Below are 18,388 nucleotides of genomic sequence, written 5' to 3' on the forward strand. Positions count from 1 at the left end.
GGACAACAAATGGATAACTAAGGAAAACAGGAACAATCAGACCAGGACCATGACAGTCTAATTCGATTTCCCTTTTTTTCCTCAGACGCAACTGTGTCAAGAGTTCTAGTCTGTTCATATGCTTTTTCCATCCTATTTGACTGAGTTCAAGTCGTATAGAAGAAAAGGTCAAATTATTAGTGCCTAGATGTACAAAGCTAAAAGAGTTGTATCCCAATAGGCTACCACTGTTCTGACTGGACCGGATACATACAGATGCATGCAATGCTTTTCAGGTTATTATGCTGTAAAAGAAATATAGACTAATTTAAATTATTTTTCATTCACTTTCTAACTGACAAAAAAAAATGTACTAGTTTGTGCTGGTTTATCACATACTGTACAGTCCTGATAAAGTACTATTGCAGTTTAAAGCAACAAGGAGATAAAAATAATACATATATATATTATTGGGTATAAATGTTTTTTTAAGAGTAATTGAAGCTTCTATTTAATACACAAAATAGTGAATTTCAGCTATTCATGCAGGTAAAGTGAGTTAAAAGATATTTTCAGAGAACTCAAAAACTTGTATTGTGAATGTTGCAGATTAAACAGGTTCCTGACACGTAAAGAGGAATTTACTGACTCTAATATTCTTTACTTTTGTATACCAACAAAAAGCCTTATCCTAACCTGCATGTAACTGCAATCCAATGATATCAATTTCGGATATTGTAGATCATGTAGGTTGAATTCCAGTGTCATTCTGAAAAAGCTTCATTGCTTTTTCCTCCCTGTCTTCCTGCTACACATGTATGTAAGGCTGTAAGGCTGAAGTTCTAATATACATGCATTAGTGTGTGTGTTATTTGCTTTTGTGTTTACCTTGGGGGGTGCTCGGAAAGTGTTCAGATTTACTCTAACCTTTTGTTAGATTCACCCAACAGCATAACCATGAGTGTACAGTGGGTATGGATATTTAATAGGTGAAAAGTTTTTATTTTTATTAAATCAGTTGAGCCAAAACTATAACAAACACTGTATGTCAATGTAAAAAAAAAATCACTGATGTAAGTACAAATATTTCAGGAAGATAGTATAAGCTTCGGGAGTTTTACCCACACAAAGTGATAAAAGTGCACCCTAAGAAATTAGAATTTCATGGAAGCTAATTTATCTAAAGAACTTTATTATACTACTCAGGGACTAATATCTGCTTATTGTAAATATAAAGAATAATCAAAGCATTATGTAAGTTCAACACAACAATGATTTTTAACACCATTAATTTTTAATAACCATTTTATGCCTGACATAATCGTTGGAAAACTGCTGATTAAGCAGATTCTTTATGGCAGCATCATCTATAAAGAAACTAAGAAACAAATGGTTATTAGGAAATAAGGATGATGTAGCAAGTTAATGAAAAATTATATACAAAGTCACTGGGAATGATAAAAAGCAGCAGAAATTATGAATCAGCTTTTACAATGGCTCCTTTCAAAACTTTGGGTGAAAAGTTATGGATGATGTGTTACAAATAAATATATGCATTTGTAGTAAATTTATGATTTATAATTGAAGAGAAACTGAGATGCCAACAATGTTAATGTGCTAAATGCTATTATTAAAGAAAATGTGCTTTAAAATGAACTTCAGAAGAAACAAACTTTTATGCCAGTTTAGGCACTGATGCAGTAACGGATGCAGACAAAGTTTCCAGGACACACTCTGTATAGAGTATGGACATACCCCATTGGAGCTCCCATTTCTGTAACCTCTCTTTTTGCTTTCATAAAATATTATTGTTTTCTGATTAAATAAATTCTGTTTTCTGTAGGGGTACCGCATATTGATTAAAGTAAAGAAAAAAAACTATTGCAAGATACTTGAAAGATATGAATGCTTACAATAAATTGATATGAGTTTCAGTTTAGTGGGATTACAATAAACTATTTGACCATTATCTTTAATATAGACACAAACACAATGTCACCTAACAAGAAAATAAAGATGGTTTACAGCACACAACGCAGATAAATTGGCACCACTAAGAATTTGTATGATGTGGTCTTTGCAAACATTAAAAATTCACTATAAGCAGTTGGCTGCTGGGATGTAAAAAGGAAATGATAAGCTAGACCTAAATAGGTGTTTTTTATTCAAGCAGTGTTTTTAAAAGGCATCAAAAGAATCAAGTTAACTGGAGAACCTGTGTGGTGGTTATTGGGAAGGATTTTGCAGTGGCAGCCCTTGTGGCCCTCAGTGGACTCTCTTGGCAGATATGATGATGCAAACTCCAAAACCTCAGTGTGCTGTGATTACCAGATGGTTGTGGCAGCAATCTTTAGTCCTTTCATTCACCTGGCTGAGTAAAGACTTCCTCCTACAACACATCCACAGGAAATGGCCTCTAAAGCATGCCTGCCTTCTCAGCTGATGCCAAAACCTGTATTTCTGTCATGCACTCATACCTCTGAAGTCTGTTTCTGAAAACAAAGGGGAAAAAAAGGGACACTGATTTGGGTCACTGAAGGTTTAAAGGGATTGCTCAAAACAAGATAGTGGGATAGAGATTTCATGTCTCTATGCAAACAGACGCCAGGTTGTCATGCTTATTTGTGAAACGTTGTGGAACGAATCAGGTTGTTTTTAAAGCATTTATTTGTCCCTGTCTCGGTCCCAGTCACAATTTATTTCAGATAAACTTTCTTTTTGAAAAGGTTTATCATTGTTATGCTATTTAAAAAGTGCATCTCCCTTTAGAGGATTATTCAAATTCAGGCTTTTGATATTCCCCCTGTTTTCTGGACTAAAATTTTAACAAGCCAGCCCCAGGCTATAGCACAAAACTTGTGGCTTCGTCTCAGCCAATGCATAAATGAATATTATTTATCCATTTGAGTGGATTATTGATTTATGCTAATATGTGGAAACTAGAGATACAGTATGAAGGTTTGTTTTATTTATTTGTTTTGCTTTGGGGGATATTTAACCCTTGAAACTCTGGCATGAACCTCACGGACATTCCAAACAGTGTAACACCCGCTGTTTATTTAGTTTTCGCCTGTGCCCCTCTCACAAGTTTTGTTTTTTTCTGCTTCGTTCCACTCATCTCCTTCTTGACAAAACGTTACAGGAAATCAATAGAAGACCAAGCAAAATCAATAGAATCAGAACAACAGTTTGCTCCTTTTTTATCTATCTGATGCATTTGATTGCATGAATCACATTAATCTTATCTAAGCATGTTTACTAATGCTGCACTCAAACCTATTGATAATAGATGCTAATGAAGGGCCATGCATTTCCTTAACTTCTTATCTAAAACATCTTGTTTGATAAGGTTTCCAAACTTCTTATGTGACAATACTGATGTAAACAACAGAGAGGCACAAAGCATTACTTATGTTAACCATGTTGTTATCTCTTTTCCTGTCACCTTCCAGTCCCTCCTGTCATCAGAGTTTACCCAGAGAGCCAAGCCCGGGAGCCAGGAGTCACTGCCAGCCTGCGGTGTCACGCCGAGGGTATCCCCAGTCCACAACTCTCTTGGCTCAAGAATGGCATGGACATAAAGACCAAGCTGTCCAAACAGCTTACTCTGCAAGGTAAACACAAGCCCTAATTTTTAAAATCTACTCTGAGTATATTTTAGTTTTGTTTGCCATATCCACTGCAGACGGTGTTGAGTTAAAATATAAAAATGTGATCAGTGGTAGAGGGGTCCATCACTAGAATAGATATAACCCGCCTGTACATATAAAAGGTTTACGCATATGTAGGGCTGCAACTAACGATTATTTTGTAAATCGATTAATCTGCCAATTATTTTTCCACTAATTGATTAATAAATAATCGGATAGCAAAAGGTTCCTTAAAGAAGATTTTTTTTGCTAAATTAAACCAGAAATCTTAAATCCAAAATATTTTTATATTTTCTTACAATTTTGATATAACTGCTCCAAGTGGGTTGTTACAAATTAGTTGATATGTCAATAATCAATTAATCATTAGTTGCTCCAGCCGTACTCCTGAATGATGAGTTCCTGAATAAAGCATTATAGTCAGAGGTGGGTACAATAATCAAACATTTTCCTAACAGGAGCACTCTATATATTTCTACCTAAGTAGAGAAAAGTAGAGATCCAAAATGATTGTCAAGATAGTGTTAAAAGCTATTTGGAAAAAGATATTGATCATTATATTTTATTTTATTTATGAGACCATGAAACCAGACCGAATAAAATAAAAAGTTAGGTGGGTTTACGATCAGGACTAAGTCCTTACTTCCTGAGGAACATGTTAGTCTCAAGTTTTAGGATCCGATCTATAGTCCAGACTAAGAAGCCCCATGTCAAGTTCAAGTCTTATGTATCAAGGCATTAATAAGTGATATTGAGCTATCCCTTGAGCACCAAATAGATTAAATGAAAATAATATAGGCAGATTATGATTTTTGTATGGCATGTTTTTAACCTTAATGATAGCATTACATCATTTCAAGTTAAGATGCTCTTGTCACAAGTCATTGGTACTGAAGTCAAAGCTGAAGCACAGGTCTTTTTTAAAGTACACATTCAGTGTTAAATAATCCTATCTTTAACTTTATTAAGACTTAGATCAAGTTATCACGCCACATTATGTATATATACAGTATATATATATATATATATATATATAAACTAGTTGCAAAATAGAATGTGAACTCTCTATTCATAGAATTTTTATACTAAAGCAATGTAAATGCCCTCCAGTTTATTTATACACACGGAACCAGTTATATAACACTGTCTCCTGAACAAAGTATGGGGAACTGCTGAATTTACTCAGATTTTTCAAAGAATACATAAAAAAAAGAAAAAGACCCATATTGTACCTCAGTGGGGACACTCTGGTGTACCAGCAATCTGCAAAGTGACAGGTAAATGGAAGCATTCAGATACACCCAAAGGTAAAAGTGTAAAACTAAAAATAAGAACACTCTTTGCAGAAGGCGCAAATTCAAAGCCTGAGAGCAAAATACTGCGCAGTTATCAAAAATAGCATACTCACATTTAAAGGAATGTGCAAATTAGTCAGACGATTTAAGAAAATGTACTAAATGTGCATTTATATTTGTCCCCACAAAAACAGACATGAAAGAAAGCTCACATATGATACATCAACAGCAGGTCTTGTTCTTGTCCTCTTTGTATGTAAATACGGGCCATGTTTTTATAAAATTTAAGTAGAAACAGAATGAATACCCTCACTGATTGAACTTCACATTCATTTTAATTGCACATATTTCTATAATTTAGTTACTCAGTTAAGATCATGCATGTTATGGGCATTGGGCGTCTGTGTTCTAATTCTGTACTGCACCATCTAGTACATTATTTGTCATGTAGTCATGGGGAAAACAGTGGTTGATGTGGTTATAGTGATGTTGAGGAGAAATATATGTCTCACTGAGGAAATTGAATAAGCCAGTCACAGTTGACAGATGGGGTGTACCAAAGCCTCTGTCATGTTATAGGAAAACGTGTCAAATTTGCAGCTCTTTGTAACTCAGTATGGATGAAAACAAAACTTTGTAGACAACATTATTATTTCTATAATGTTTTCCTGTATTCATATTCTAGAACCAAATATAATTTTCTTACTAAGATCTTAGACCTGCTATAGCCTCAATGATGCAGTAATATGTAGTTTTCTTTTGTTTTTGTACTGCCTTTTGTTTAAAATGTGTACAGATTCTACTTGTTGATAACACAAACTTAAATTCAGACTTTTAGAAACATCAGTAAAGGGTTCTCGTTCTGTTCTTCCCAGAGGCATGGATATTAACTTTCTTACTTTGAACTACGGCCTTTTGAATTCTCCCTGAAGCAAAATGATCTGGTTGTTACATAATGGCACCTAAGATGGCAAGATGGGAGTCTACTTTTATGTCTTTCTGGAAAGCAAACACTTTGCCCCTTTTTGTAAGTCCTCTCTGCTCTTCTTCAAAGCTAATGGAAGTGAGGTGCACATCAGCAACGTGCACTTTGAAGACACTGGGGCCTATACCTGCATAGCCAAGAACGAAGCCGGTGTGGACGAGGACATCTCTTCCCTGTTTGTGGAGGACTCGGCTCGCAAAACCTGTATGTATTAATCATGAAGCCAGCTTTAGTTTGTTTTCCTCTTTTATTCATTCAGTATAGTGGAGTGCAAATAAAGCTTCTAAAAGCTTTTTCTTTGCTTCCATCATTTTGTTATTTTTTGATGCACAAACACTGTCTACCAGGTCAGTTTTCTCTGGTTTGTCGTTTCATCTATACATATATTACTTACCTTGAAATAGTTTAGATTCACTTTTTTGCATTTTCATTTTGAATGAATTTAGGCTTCCCCCAGTCAAACGTATTGTGGGGATGTGCTAGGTTTCTGAACAAATGTCTATGCATATAAACAGGAAACATGGAAATGTATGCCTTAAGAAAACAAAAGAGAACCAAGGGCAGAGCTAAGGACCTTACAGGGTTATATCCGGCCAACCTTAGACCACCGCTGGCCACCGATTTGCCTCAGGGAATTTGTTCTTCCTAAAATTTCCACATTTTGGAGCAAGCATTATCCATTTAAAACAGATGGATGCACCAGAGATATTTTGATTGAATCTCCTTTCAATCTCCATCTTAAAATATAATTTATTAACTGACAACAAAAATATATTAATAATTCATTGATATTAATATATTAGCATTAGAATTGATAAACAGATAATCCATGCTCCTTTAGGAACTAGTTTTTGTATGTATTTTTTGTGGGTATATGCAGTAATCTAGTTATAATGTTGCCATGTCCAAAATCAAATGCGTTAAAGAGAACAGTTATTTATCGTGCCATTGGTTTTTGAAATAATTGCTCACTGAATAGACGTGAACTGGATAGTAAAGTATCTTTTAATTATTACTTGAGAATGCACTATTTAAATTTGTGAGTAGTGAATTAAGATATTTATTGTATGAAAGTGAGAATTAATGTAATAGATATGAATTTAATAACTTATTCTGAATGGTTTCTGAGGAGATCTATAATAATGTCTGTAATGTTTGATTAAGTGATTTTTGTTTTGTCTTGTGGACCCCAGGAAGACCAGCTCATCCCACTTTGGTGGCAGCTAATGGGGATCCTTTTAACAATAAACAATCTAGAATAGATAAAGAACCAGTGCTTAACCACTGTAATGTGTATTTGATGCAGAACCAATTAAGAAAGCATAGAGGATTTAATATTTGTATGATTTATTAGCAAGGTTCTCAATGCAAATCTAGACTGTCTACAGTGTTTTATCTTGGAAAGAGGATCAGTTGAAAGTATTTTTCCCAGCGAGGAGGAGAAGTTGTGAGAGACACGCTTGTTAGCATTAGCTCAAAGATTCAGAAAACTAGCTTTGAGGGATTTAAATTGTAATTGGACTGAATTTGGATTTAGTGCTTTCCTAAACATACTGACAACTTAAAGCCCTTTACACTATAGCTACATTCACCCTAACTCACTCACTACTATGCGCACATTTATACAACTCTTTGCAGATCAAAATCCCAACTTCACTTAGGTTCATGCTCTTTTTGGGAGTTCTAGGGCAAAAATCGTTATCTGCGCAAAAATATCCATTATCATCCCACAACAGCCCCTCTGTTTCCCCATGTTTCCATTTTGTCTTTTTGTTTTCTACTTGTAGAGTTAGAATAGTTCATTGGGTTGATCTTATTCTGAGATTTTTGTTCCCATTTGGACTGTTAAATTCAGAATCTTGGTGCAGAGACCTCTACAGTGTCAGGCCAGCCTTCCTTCTTGTGGAATCATTCCTTTGAGCCACTTGGTTTCAGTATCCAAAGATTTTGTGTGCTGTATACTGTGACTGATGTGAGAGTACACATTGACTTTAATTATATGGATTCTTTGCTGCACCCTCACCTCAACTGCACCACCGTCAGTGTGAGCTCAGCCTTGGACAAAGAAACAGTTGCAGCCAATAAATATTATCAAAACTTAATATTTAGGAAGAGATTAAGATGACCTAAAGATATCTAATGACAGACACATTCAGAAATTTAGTACTGGAAGTGTACAGTAGACAAGTACAAACAACTTTAAAAGAAAGCATTTTCTTCATAAACTTAATGCAGACAAACAACAACTGCCATTGTCTCAATGTTCTGGCTGTTAACTACCAGCAGAAATGAAATGGTCACAGGAGCTGTGATTTCTCCCCCTCATATGAGATTTGATTCACACCATACATTACTTGTATGTATTGAAAATTTTCTGAGCATATTTTAACAGAATAATACATTTGACCATTAACTTGACTGCTGCAATGAATGAATCTCAAGCTTCATTCATTGTATTTAAATTATTTAAATTATGACTTTTTAAAAAAAATATATTATTCCGAAACATAGTGGTACCAAAAAGCAATTCTTTATTAGTGTTAAAAATAATTGTGTTTTGTTTTTTCCTTTTTTTTTTTTTTTCGTTACTTTGTCACCATTAAATTTAACACACTGTTTGTGAAACAAGCTACCTTATTTATATCTGGAAGCATTTCTTAGCAAACAATCTCGCCTTGTTCTTTCCTCATGAGAAGAATTGCACACAGTAATTAGCTTTGACCTTCTTAGAAATGTCAGAATTTGTCTTAGAGGCATTCATCCAGTCGTTAGCGTGCTCAATGTTTTCTGTGGGTAATTAGGGCTCTCAGTTGGTACAAGCATTGCAACTTTGCAGTCAGGTCATATATCACGTGTTCACTGTCCCAGACCTGTGTAAAAACCAAATATGTTTAGATGTGATCCCTGTAGAGTAGAGCTTCCTCTGCCCTGCCTGTCAGACATCAGAGGGTCATCCTCGATGAGGTCACATGTTGCCCCATTCGCTTTGAAGCTTTTGAAGATCTACCGAAGGCTAAAATGATGCTCAAAGTTAGATATGGTAGACCCTCTTTTGGAGAGAAAAAACCCCACAAGACAGACTTCAAAGGGATGTCAGCGGATCGACAGTCAGGGTTTGTACAGCTGCTTTAAAAAAGAATAAACATACTTTATTACAGATGTTGTGCTGTGTACGTAATATCTGTCAGCCTAAATACATGACCCTTTCTAGTTTTCCTGTGACATCACCTACCACATTCACAAAAAACTGAAGGGAACTACTGGAAGCTGATCATCAGTTTTGCCAGAATAGCTGTCAAGGTAAGCCTGCAGCAACAGTGGGCTGTCAGTCCTTGCTGCCTGCAGCCCTTTGCTGCAAGGATTCTGCTCATCTGATCCCAGGAAATATCAGTCTTAGCTTAAAAGCTGTTTTGTACTTTACATTTAATCAACAAATGCCACAAAAATAGCATAAAGTTTATTAATGCATCCCTAGATCATAAACCTTTAGTCATTTGAATGCTAATTTAAACACATCAGAAAATGTTAATTATTGCAGCTAATTACTTTACAAGTTAATCATTTTTATTTTCATATGCATTGCTGTTGCCCCTGCATCTCTTAAGCTGGGAGAATTATGCAAAACAACTAATTTGTTTTTAATTTCTATTAACCAGATTAAAATTGAATAATTTTTTGCTCTAAAACATATCAGGAACCATTAAATGCTGGTGTTTGATCTGCAATCATATTTATAGCAGCAGGAAAGTTTGGTTCTTCTCATACAGATTGGGTTGCAAAAAAAAAAAAAAACTGAATCATGTGTATAATTTAACTGGAATAAATCATGTACATAGTCTAATAAATTTTATCTACATATACATGCCAAATTCACACACAAATGTATTTCAAAAAGTACTTGCAAAAATAGCTTATCCGTCTTTCTACATCAAAATATATAGTAAGATTAATCAAATGACATTAGAATATTCTGTTTCAACTACAAGTCTAATTAAAATATTAATGATAAAATCAAATCATATTCAATTACCTTTCATGTGCCAAATACTAAAAGATTTTTTGAGGTAAAGCAGACCAGTGGTTAAATACAGTATGCTAAATGACTTTTAGAAACCCTTTCTCTTGAACAAAGCTTTAGCAACATAAATAACTTTTTTTGAACAGTGACCCAATACAGTGGTTTATGAGGACAGAGCAGACACACGGAAATACATTAAAACAAGGGTGTGAAGTCCTTTAAAAAAAAGCACCGTAAGGGAAGAACTTAATGGCAGTAATCTTTAATGGCTGCATAGAACAGATACTGTTAAAAAGATTAGCTCCCAGCCATTTTTACAATATGGGGGAGGGGATATAGATTAAATATAGTCAGTGGCAGCACTTGCAGTCAACTCAATGATTTGTCCAGGAGAGAAGCAGGGGTAGGGACAGATTAACATGGTGTGGGATGGCAGCAATAAATACTGTAATTTTAAACCAGATCCAAATTGTATCGTTCAAAGCTGATTACTGTAAAGGTTCGGGGTACGAGTGTAGTTTCATAAATGCAAAAGGAAACTACAAAATTATTTTTTCTTAGTTAATGTAACTGCAATAGTCATAGAACATAATGTAAAAAAAATGCACTGCAAATAGATTTAACACCTGAAAGCTCCAAATCCACCCTGAGGTGTTTTTCCATTCCTGTTTTTCCTTTCCTTTCTAGCATTACCCTTTTAGTTAAATTGTTCTGCAGTTTATTTTGACTTTTTTCACTAAAATTGGCTTTGTGAAACAGCTGGTAGCATAATTCTTAAGGCAGTTGGCCTAACTGTGCCAAATCATTTATTTTAGTTTTTTACCCTTACTCTTTATCATAGCTGGGGTTTCTTTGTGCACATCTGTTAGTTATCTTGTGTTGCATTAAGGTTCTGGATATAAAAGAGCTGAGATTTTTACTTATTTCTAGAGGTAAATAATGTCAGTTTCTGATGCCAACTCTCACATACAGTAGCTATACTGTATAATTTGTCTAACTTCTCAAGGGTATGACCAGCTTTAAATTTTAGGACTGCAGCAATAATCTAAACATTTTTTACAGAATTTATATATGATATGCATCAGGAGTGGGTGAACGGTGTATTAAACAGATGTATTAGAATGCTTGCATATGTTTATTGTTCAGCATTAACAGTATAATAAACAACCTTGCTTGCAAGCTGATGGGAATGGTGCAAGCTGATGGGAATGCATCTCATACCACTTATATAATTTAGGTCTGACCCAAAAATGGTTCAATCAATCATGTTTAAAGCTGGTAAAGACATACCTCAACGTACTGACCTTGGAGGGATTGAGTACAAAACCACTCCAATTTTTTAAATATATATATTTTTTTGTTGACAATTTTTGATAGCCATACATTATTTTTCTTTCATCCAACATTTTGCATTTAATCTCCATTTTTACTGGACAAACTTTATCAGTGGGGATACTTGCTTGTTTACAGCCTAGGGACCAGGGTTTCCTAGAAACATTTAGTTAAAGGTAAATGTTGGTCCCTTTTGCTTCTAAATCAGCTAAATTTTTATTTTTCTAGAGGAGAAAGGTCTGATTAGTTGCTCCTTAAGTCAGAGATATTGATGGATCCAGCTGCTCATTTCCTTTAAGCAAACACAAAGCTCATTAAGTGTGTGAGATGGTCACAGGTTGAGGTTTGACCCTTATTTGTCATTTGCATTATTTTGGTATTTATTAAGGAAAAGCAGATGGCCAGATCTGTCTTTTGGTTTCTCATGAAAAGCATTACAGTGAAGCATTTCAGAAAGACTACCATATGCTTATGACCCGTGGTCCTATCAACAGCAGAGGAAGTCTGAGATGGGGGTTCTTTTTGTAAGGTTTTGGCACGACCTCATTCAACTACTGTGTGTCACACAACAACCTTACTTAAAAGTTTATTTAGAATTAATTTCTACTATTATTGTGGACCTCACCTTGATATACATTGATCTTTGATAGTTATTTTTGTTTTTTTATTTTAGTTTAATGCAGTTTATTTATATAGCGCCAATTCACAACACATATCATGTCAAGGCAATTTACAGATATAATACTGTTAGATTGGTTAGGAAAAACAGTTGATTGCATCCGGATATTTACTTGCAAGACATGCTCCTCCTGGATGACCTTGCAACAACAATTTTAACTTGCATTTTGTCGTTGACTCTTCAGCAATCCCTCATACTGAGGATTCATGTAGTGACAGTGGAGAAAAAAACTCCCTTTTAACAGGAAGAAACCTCCAGCAGGACCAAGCTCAGTGTGAGTGGCCATATCCAAAGGCCGACTGGGGTTCAAGGAGATAGAAGCAGACATAGAAAAAGAGGCAGATACAAAAGGTAACTGTTAGCTAGGTCCACACGTGGCCCCGTCCGAAAAAAGCACAGCTAGGCAAACAAGCTCCAAGCCAAATGTGCTAGTCACAGCAAAAAAGACCAAGCACTAACATCTATACACATACATGCCGATGGCAGCAGCACAGCTGATATTTCAATCCATGTTGGAGACACAGCCGGACAAGAACAGACCAGATGAGTGGTTTTGTTGCTTTACAATTTGGATGGGGAAAACTAAGGGTCAGATGTTCAAAAGAATTGTAACTATTCACTGGATACTCAATAACTTTCTGGATGGAATAATGAGTGGGTAACAATAGACAAGCTGTAGATGCTTGTGTTAAACTACGACTCTGCTTTCTGGACTGTCAGGGTTTTGTATGGTTAATAAATTTGGTCAGATTCCTTCAAAGAAGACCTGCCCCATCCAAAGTGGGATGGATGCCGTTTCTCCGAATCAGACCAGGTTTTCCCCAGAAAGATTGCCAGTGTTAAATGTAGACCACATTGTTTTCAGGACAACCAGCAGTTGAATCACGTCAAGAGGCTGTTATGCAAGAATATCCTGTAGATAATGAATACACTATTAACTAGAATTGGAGTTGTAGTTTATTATTTAACTTATACAAAATCAAAGGTAAAATCAATTTGGTGATCCTAGTTGAATAAATATAACTCTAATCTGCTCACTAACCAGGATTTTGGGCCTTTCACACCCAGGTGGCTTCAGGACCAGCAGTTAAAATCCAGTTATTCCTACCAATTTAGTGACTTAGGCTAGGCTGTCAGCAGCGCTATTAATTATCAATCAAAGAACTATTTATCTCTGTTTATTCAACTGTCACATGCAAAACACTACACGCTGTTAGAAAATAAAAACAAGGTAGACTAAATGACTAGTTCTGAAAGAAAGAGAACAAAAATCCTAAGAGTCCGCTTAACTGGCTTCTGATATTGTCCAAGATAAGCCAGATGTTTATTACATTCAATAGTGTCTGTTTGGAATAGCAGCAGATATGATGACACCAACAGTGCAGTTAAAACAACATAAATACATTAAGCTTAAATGATAAATGGTTACAAATGCATTAACAACACAGTAGCATGGTACAGCCAATCTATCTTCCTTTAATCTAGCAGCAACAGGGGGTTTTTGCCAACCTAGAGTGACAGGCGTTGTGTGTATGTGTGTATGTGTGAGACCCCGCTTTTTCATGTGATAAAAGGGGGAGGAGCAACCCTGGAATCTACTGGAGACTATAAATCATAAAATGGCTGCTCCTATCATGTGACCTGGAAAGGGAGGGTAGAACTATACAGATGTGTGTATCTTAGCTTGTTAACTCAAAAATGGCCACTCCTATCCTATCACAAAGGAAGTTGGTCAAACTACAACAAATCAGACAATAGATGGCAACTCCCAACCATGTGATCACACACAGTTAAACATAGGCAGATCCTCTATAACAAAAACCTCAGGGCAGGAAGATAAGAAAAGCAAGATAGAAGGAAAAGAAAGGCTCAGCTTATGGTCCTGCTCATCACAGCCTTTGTCAGTGCGTCAACCGCTGCCGGCAGCCTGATCAATGCCCAAATTGCCACCGATATCCTCTGTAATTGTAGATATATCAGGTATCCTCCAAATCCAAACAGGAGAAATCTAAATGTCATAAATCCTTAAATCCATGCATGTTCGACATCCTCCACTGACAACATAGTAAAAGACATGAAACACACAAAGAATTTCCCGGCAGGACAGGAAGGGCCCGATATTCCCTGTCTTCCAGTTGAGAAAATTTGATCTATTGCATTGAGAGACCAGCTGAAATGAATTTGGGTGATATGAAGAGAGGGCTTAGGAAAGACAAGACACAGCGAAGCAGGGACAGAACAGGGAGATTCAGAGCAGGAGGAAAATGCGACCACCTTTAAGAGTCAGGACAGAAAAAGCAAACATTATGTTGCACATTGTAGTTGACAATAAAGAAATTGATTGATTGATTGATTGATTGATTGAATAAAAGTGCCTCTGCATATAGAAAAATATCACAGAAAAGAGAATTTAGCTCATACAGAGAGAGCCTGAGCAGCACTACAAAAAATAAATCTACAACAAGATAAGTTTCCAATTGGATAGCATGTGTACAAGAATCTTCAACGTTTCTAATTCCAAAATATTTGGAGTGTTTCTTACTTGAAGGTCTTTTTATAGGTTTTGGGCCATCTACATAGAGTTCTGTCACTAATTTGACAAAAAAAAACGTAATGTGAGAATGTATTCAATTGTCTTTACTTTTTTAATTTATGACAAAGATTTAAAATAATTACTTTAAAGAGTTGAATAATTTGAAATATTCCTTCAGCAAACACATAACATAAAAACCAAAGATAATTAAGATTAATATATAAAAAAACGAGGACATATTACAGTACATTGAATTTAAACAGCCATTAAAGCTGGTTCTGTTTCTGACTCTTTGTGTGCTATCTTGGTCAAGATAAGATGATTAAACCTGTAGCTTTAAGCTTAGCAGGGTTCAATCTCTGTATACTTAAGAGCAAATAAAAAAGATAATTACTATAAGTTTAAGAAAGGAACTCTATCGTGAAAAAAAGTCAGCTGTGATTTTTATTATAGATTGCATTTCTTCTGTTCTCTAGTTCCTGGAGATCTTTTAACCCTGTCTTATTATCTCCCTTTCATCAGAGCCTGGCTGATGGCTTCTCACTGACCTTTATCTTAACAACACTCTGACACTCTCACCAGTGCTTAAATCTTGGCACTAACTTTCAACTTGAGAGCTTTTCCCTGTCAAAGTGGTCAGTGTGAACTCCCTGGCTGTAAAACTGCAGTGAGTGTGGGCGGGACTTCCCTGGCAGCAGCAGTCACTACAGAGTCTATTCAGATCTTCAGCTGGGATTAGATAAGGGATGCAGTCACATCTAGCATGGCCAGCACTGACTCTAGGCTTCGGGTTTGTTTCAGTTTATTCTAATTGAGGTGTGGTAGCCAAATATATTAAAATCTTTGCTTTTATTTAACTGATCAAATCCCAAGATATCTAAACGGTTATAATTTTTTTCTATGCATTTTTAATCCATGTTTCCTGAAGTGCTTTAGCTTACTGTGAAGAGTTTTTCTTCTGCGATCCAAAAGCTGCAAGTTGGATCCAGCTTCCACCCAATGAATGTCAGTACGCCCCTGGCTACAGAGCTGTGAGAGTGTTTGCCTTTGTGAGAGCAATGGGGTAAACGGGGGTTTAAAGTATAGAGCTGTGAGTGGTCACTATAGCATTTGTTCCAAAAGTACAGATATAGCCTATGTTGAAAATAAGATCCTGCTGTCTTTAGACCTGGAAGAATTTTGAAACAAAGCCTTGGTGCTGCATCGGCAGCAACAGAAAGTGTACTGTCCCTTCATAATGGTAACAAAGTATTTTTCCAAACAGCAGGTTATGGGGAATGATATCTCTTGCGTTTAGTGGTTCATGTTACCAAAGATTTCCTCAGTAGGGAAAGCTAGTGAGCTAGCATCCCTTGTGTTGTCCTAATAGGTCATTGCTGGAGGTTAAAGAACAGAAACATAACTCTTGATGAAAACCCTTAAGCTATCGGAAAACCAAATTTATCATAACCAATGTCGGTGAGAATGATCATGTCGCCCTTACAAATAAATTAGCTTCTTGCTTTATTACAGAAACACTTTGCACTGGCTGAAGTAATGGTGTAATTCAGATGTATGACAATACCCCTTTTTTTATTGAATTTCTCAGTTTATTTCTGAAAGATTGGTTTTCCACAATAAACTACAAGGCGGAACAGCTCAAGACAGGCCAACAACAATAAAAAAAAGTGAAAACATTGCTTAAAAACATTCTTACTGAGGGAATGTGAGCTAGTTCTGACTAAATATGAACTCTGGTGAAACCATTTAAGGCAAGCTGCATGGGAAAAGAGAGGTGTTGTGGTAGAAAGATGAAATCGGAGGGTGGGTAGTTGTGTATTCACCAAAGATAAATGGCAAAATGATCTAACATTACCAGGGCAAAAACATTCATGGATTCAGGGATATCTTAAAGTTTAAACCTTTGAACTCTAAGATAACTTTTCTTCAATAACACATGCTTCAGCTGCTGCCATCACGCTGTTTTTAAAAAAATATATTGTCAAAAGCAGTATTTCTTATCCAGCTGATCTACTCCCACGGGGGTAGTTTCTTTCACATCACCATATGATAGATTTCAGGACAAAATGATTTTCACCAGACAGAAAATTGACCCAGTAAGGACACCAAAACCTTTCCTGCAAATAAATGGAGATGTAAAATTGAAAGTGGTTTGAGTAGCTGCACAAAATGTTAAAGTATGGTAAAATACAAGGTTTAGAGGGCTTTCTCCAGGCAGCCACGGTGTGTCACATATACTCTATCCTCAGTGTAAGAAGTGGAAAAAGCAGCTGGTGCTCAGAGAAACAATGTTTGGGCAGATTTACAGAAAGCATTAGCGTTAATGAATCATGTTTCTCTCTACTTAATGTTGATAGATTGCTGAGCTTGTCCCAAGAAAGGAGCAGTGTAATTGTGAAACAATACAGTACAAACCAAACCAACAGTGGATATCTCTGTATTATGTTATAATTAAAAGCACCAACATCTGGGATACTTATCTGACTTCTACCACAACAAAACTTTGTTTGATTAATTACCATGTCATGAAGGTAAATTAGTATTGTTACTTCAACCTGCAGCGATGCAGAATATGCCAAGAGAAGATTGGGTTTAATGCCACAGAGGCCACCATTATTTTGGACATATATTTATATCAATCACTAATGAAATTTTCTCTTTACATAAAATACCCCTACTTTTTTCAAGTGTGTATATCAGGCATCCCCAAACTCGGTCCTCGAGGGCCGCTGTCCTGCAGGTTTTAGAGGTTTCCCTGCTTTAGCACAGCTTATTATGATGATTGCAGTAGAGCAAAAGCCTGTTAATCAACTATCAATTAAAATCAGCTGTGCTGGAGCAGAGAAACATCTAAAACCTGCAGGACAGCGGCCCTCGAGGACCGAGTTTGGGGATGCCTGGTGTATATGATATAAGAATGGCTTTATAATAGCTGTATCAGAATCTATTTTAATAGCATTTTCATCTGGACATTGATACTGTTTTGAAAAGTACAGTACATGGTAGGATTAAGATTAGATTATAAAGTGAAAAAATATATATTTTTAAACATTATTCAACATTACATTAATAATCAAAAGATCAGCTAATGCTTTTTAGGTCCTCCTTTAGGTTTTTAGTTGGATAATTCCCCCCCATTTCAAATTTTTTGTTGCAAATTTTACTTTGGTTCTCCATTGCCTGTTTTATTCATAGAAAACACATACAGGCAAAAAAAAAAAAAAAAATCAATCGGTCAGTTCATTTTGTAACAACAGATAAAAAAGAGACAAAGGAACTAAATACCAAGGCTAGACAGAAACTAGTGAAAAGAACAAAAAGACCAGAGAAAAAATTTCAGAAGAGAATAAAAAAGGTTCACTCAATGAAATGAGATTTGTAAAGCAATTCAGCATCTTTTAAAATGTATACTTTTTTCATGTTTGGTCCTAAAAGTGTTTTAACCATTGCAGTCGATCACAAACATGTTTAGGAGTGATACAATGTAATAAAATGTTCAATCTTTTGTGATTCTCAGTGAGGGAACCCGTACAAAGTGATATACAAAGAAAAAAAATTACATTCAAGGATTCACTTGGCATTGCAGGGCTATGTCTGTATCTTTTAATGCAAAATAAATACAGAATGAACATTTAAAGTTACTGTGTAGTTAGTCCCTTGGTGGACAAACGGAGATCGACTTTCACCAAGTCATGGTCAGTAAATGTTCTTATCTTCGAAAAGGAACATCCTTTAAAAGAGGCTATGTTAACAGGTTATAAGCAGTTACCATGTTATCTGCAGTAGATCAGTCCTTTGAAATGATAGTAATTATTCTAGATCAAAATTATTGTAAAGCTTGATAGACCAAATCTACTGATTAGGCTGAGAATCAAAACCAAAACAGATTTATTATAGCTGGCTTAGCATAGAATGAA

General features: G+C 35.7%; 1 protein-coding gene across 1 annotated transcript in view; it reads left to right on the plus strand.

The window, feature by feature from the left end:
• The window catches only part of fstl5 (follistatin-like 5), a 272,518-nt gene that overhangs the window by 213,489 nt on the left and 40,641 nt on the right, over positions 1-18,388 (plus strand). Inside the window, exons 9-10 of the mRNA XM_015392029.1 lie at positions 3,432-3,593; positions 5,979-6,113. Of these exons, the coding sequence (XP_015247515.1) occupies positions 3,432-3,593; positions 5,979-6,113 (297 nt within the window). The remainder of the gene's footprint in view (positions 1-3,431; positions 3,594-5,978; positions 6,114-18,388) is intronic.

This window comes from Cyprinodon variegatus, unplaced genomic scaffold, assembly GCF_000732505.1.
Source record: "Cyprinodon variegatus isolate N-32 unplaced genomic scaffold, C_variegatus-1.0 Scaffold570, whole genome shotgun sequence".
Lineage (NCBI taxonomy): Eukaryota > Metazoa > Chordata > Actinopteri > Cyprinodontiformes > Cyprinodontidae > Cyprinodon > Cyprinodon variegatus.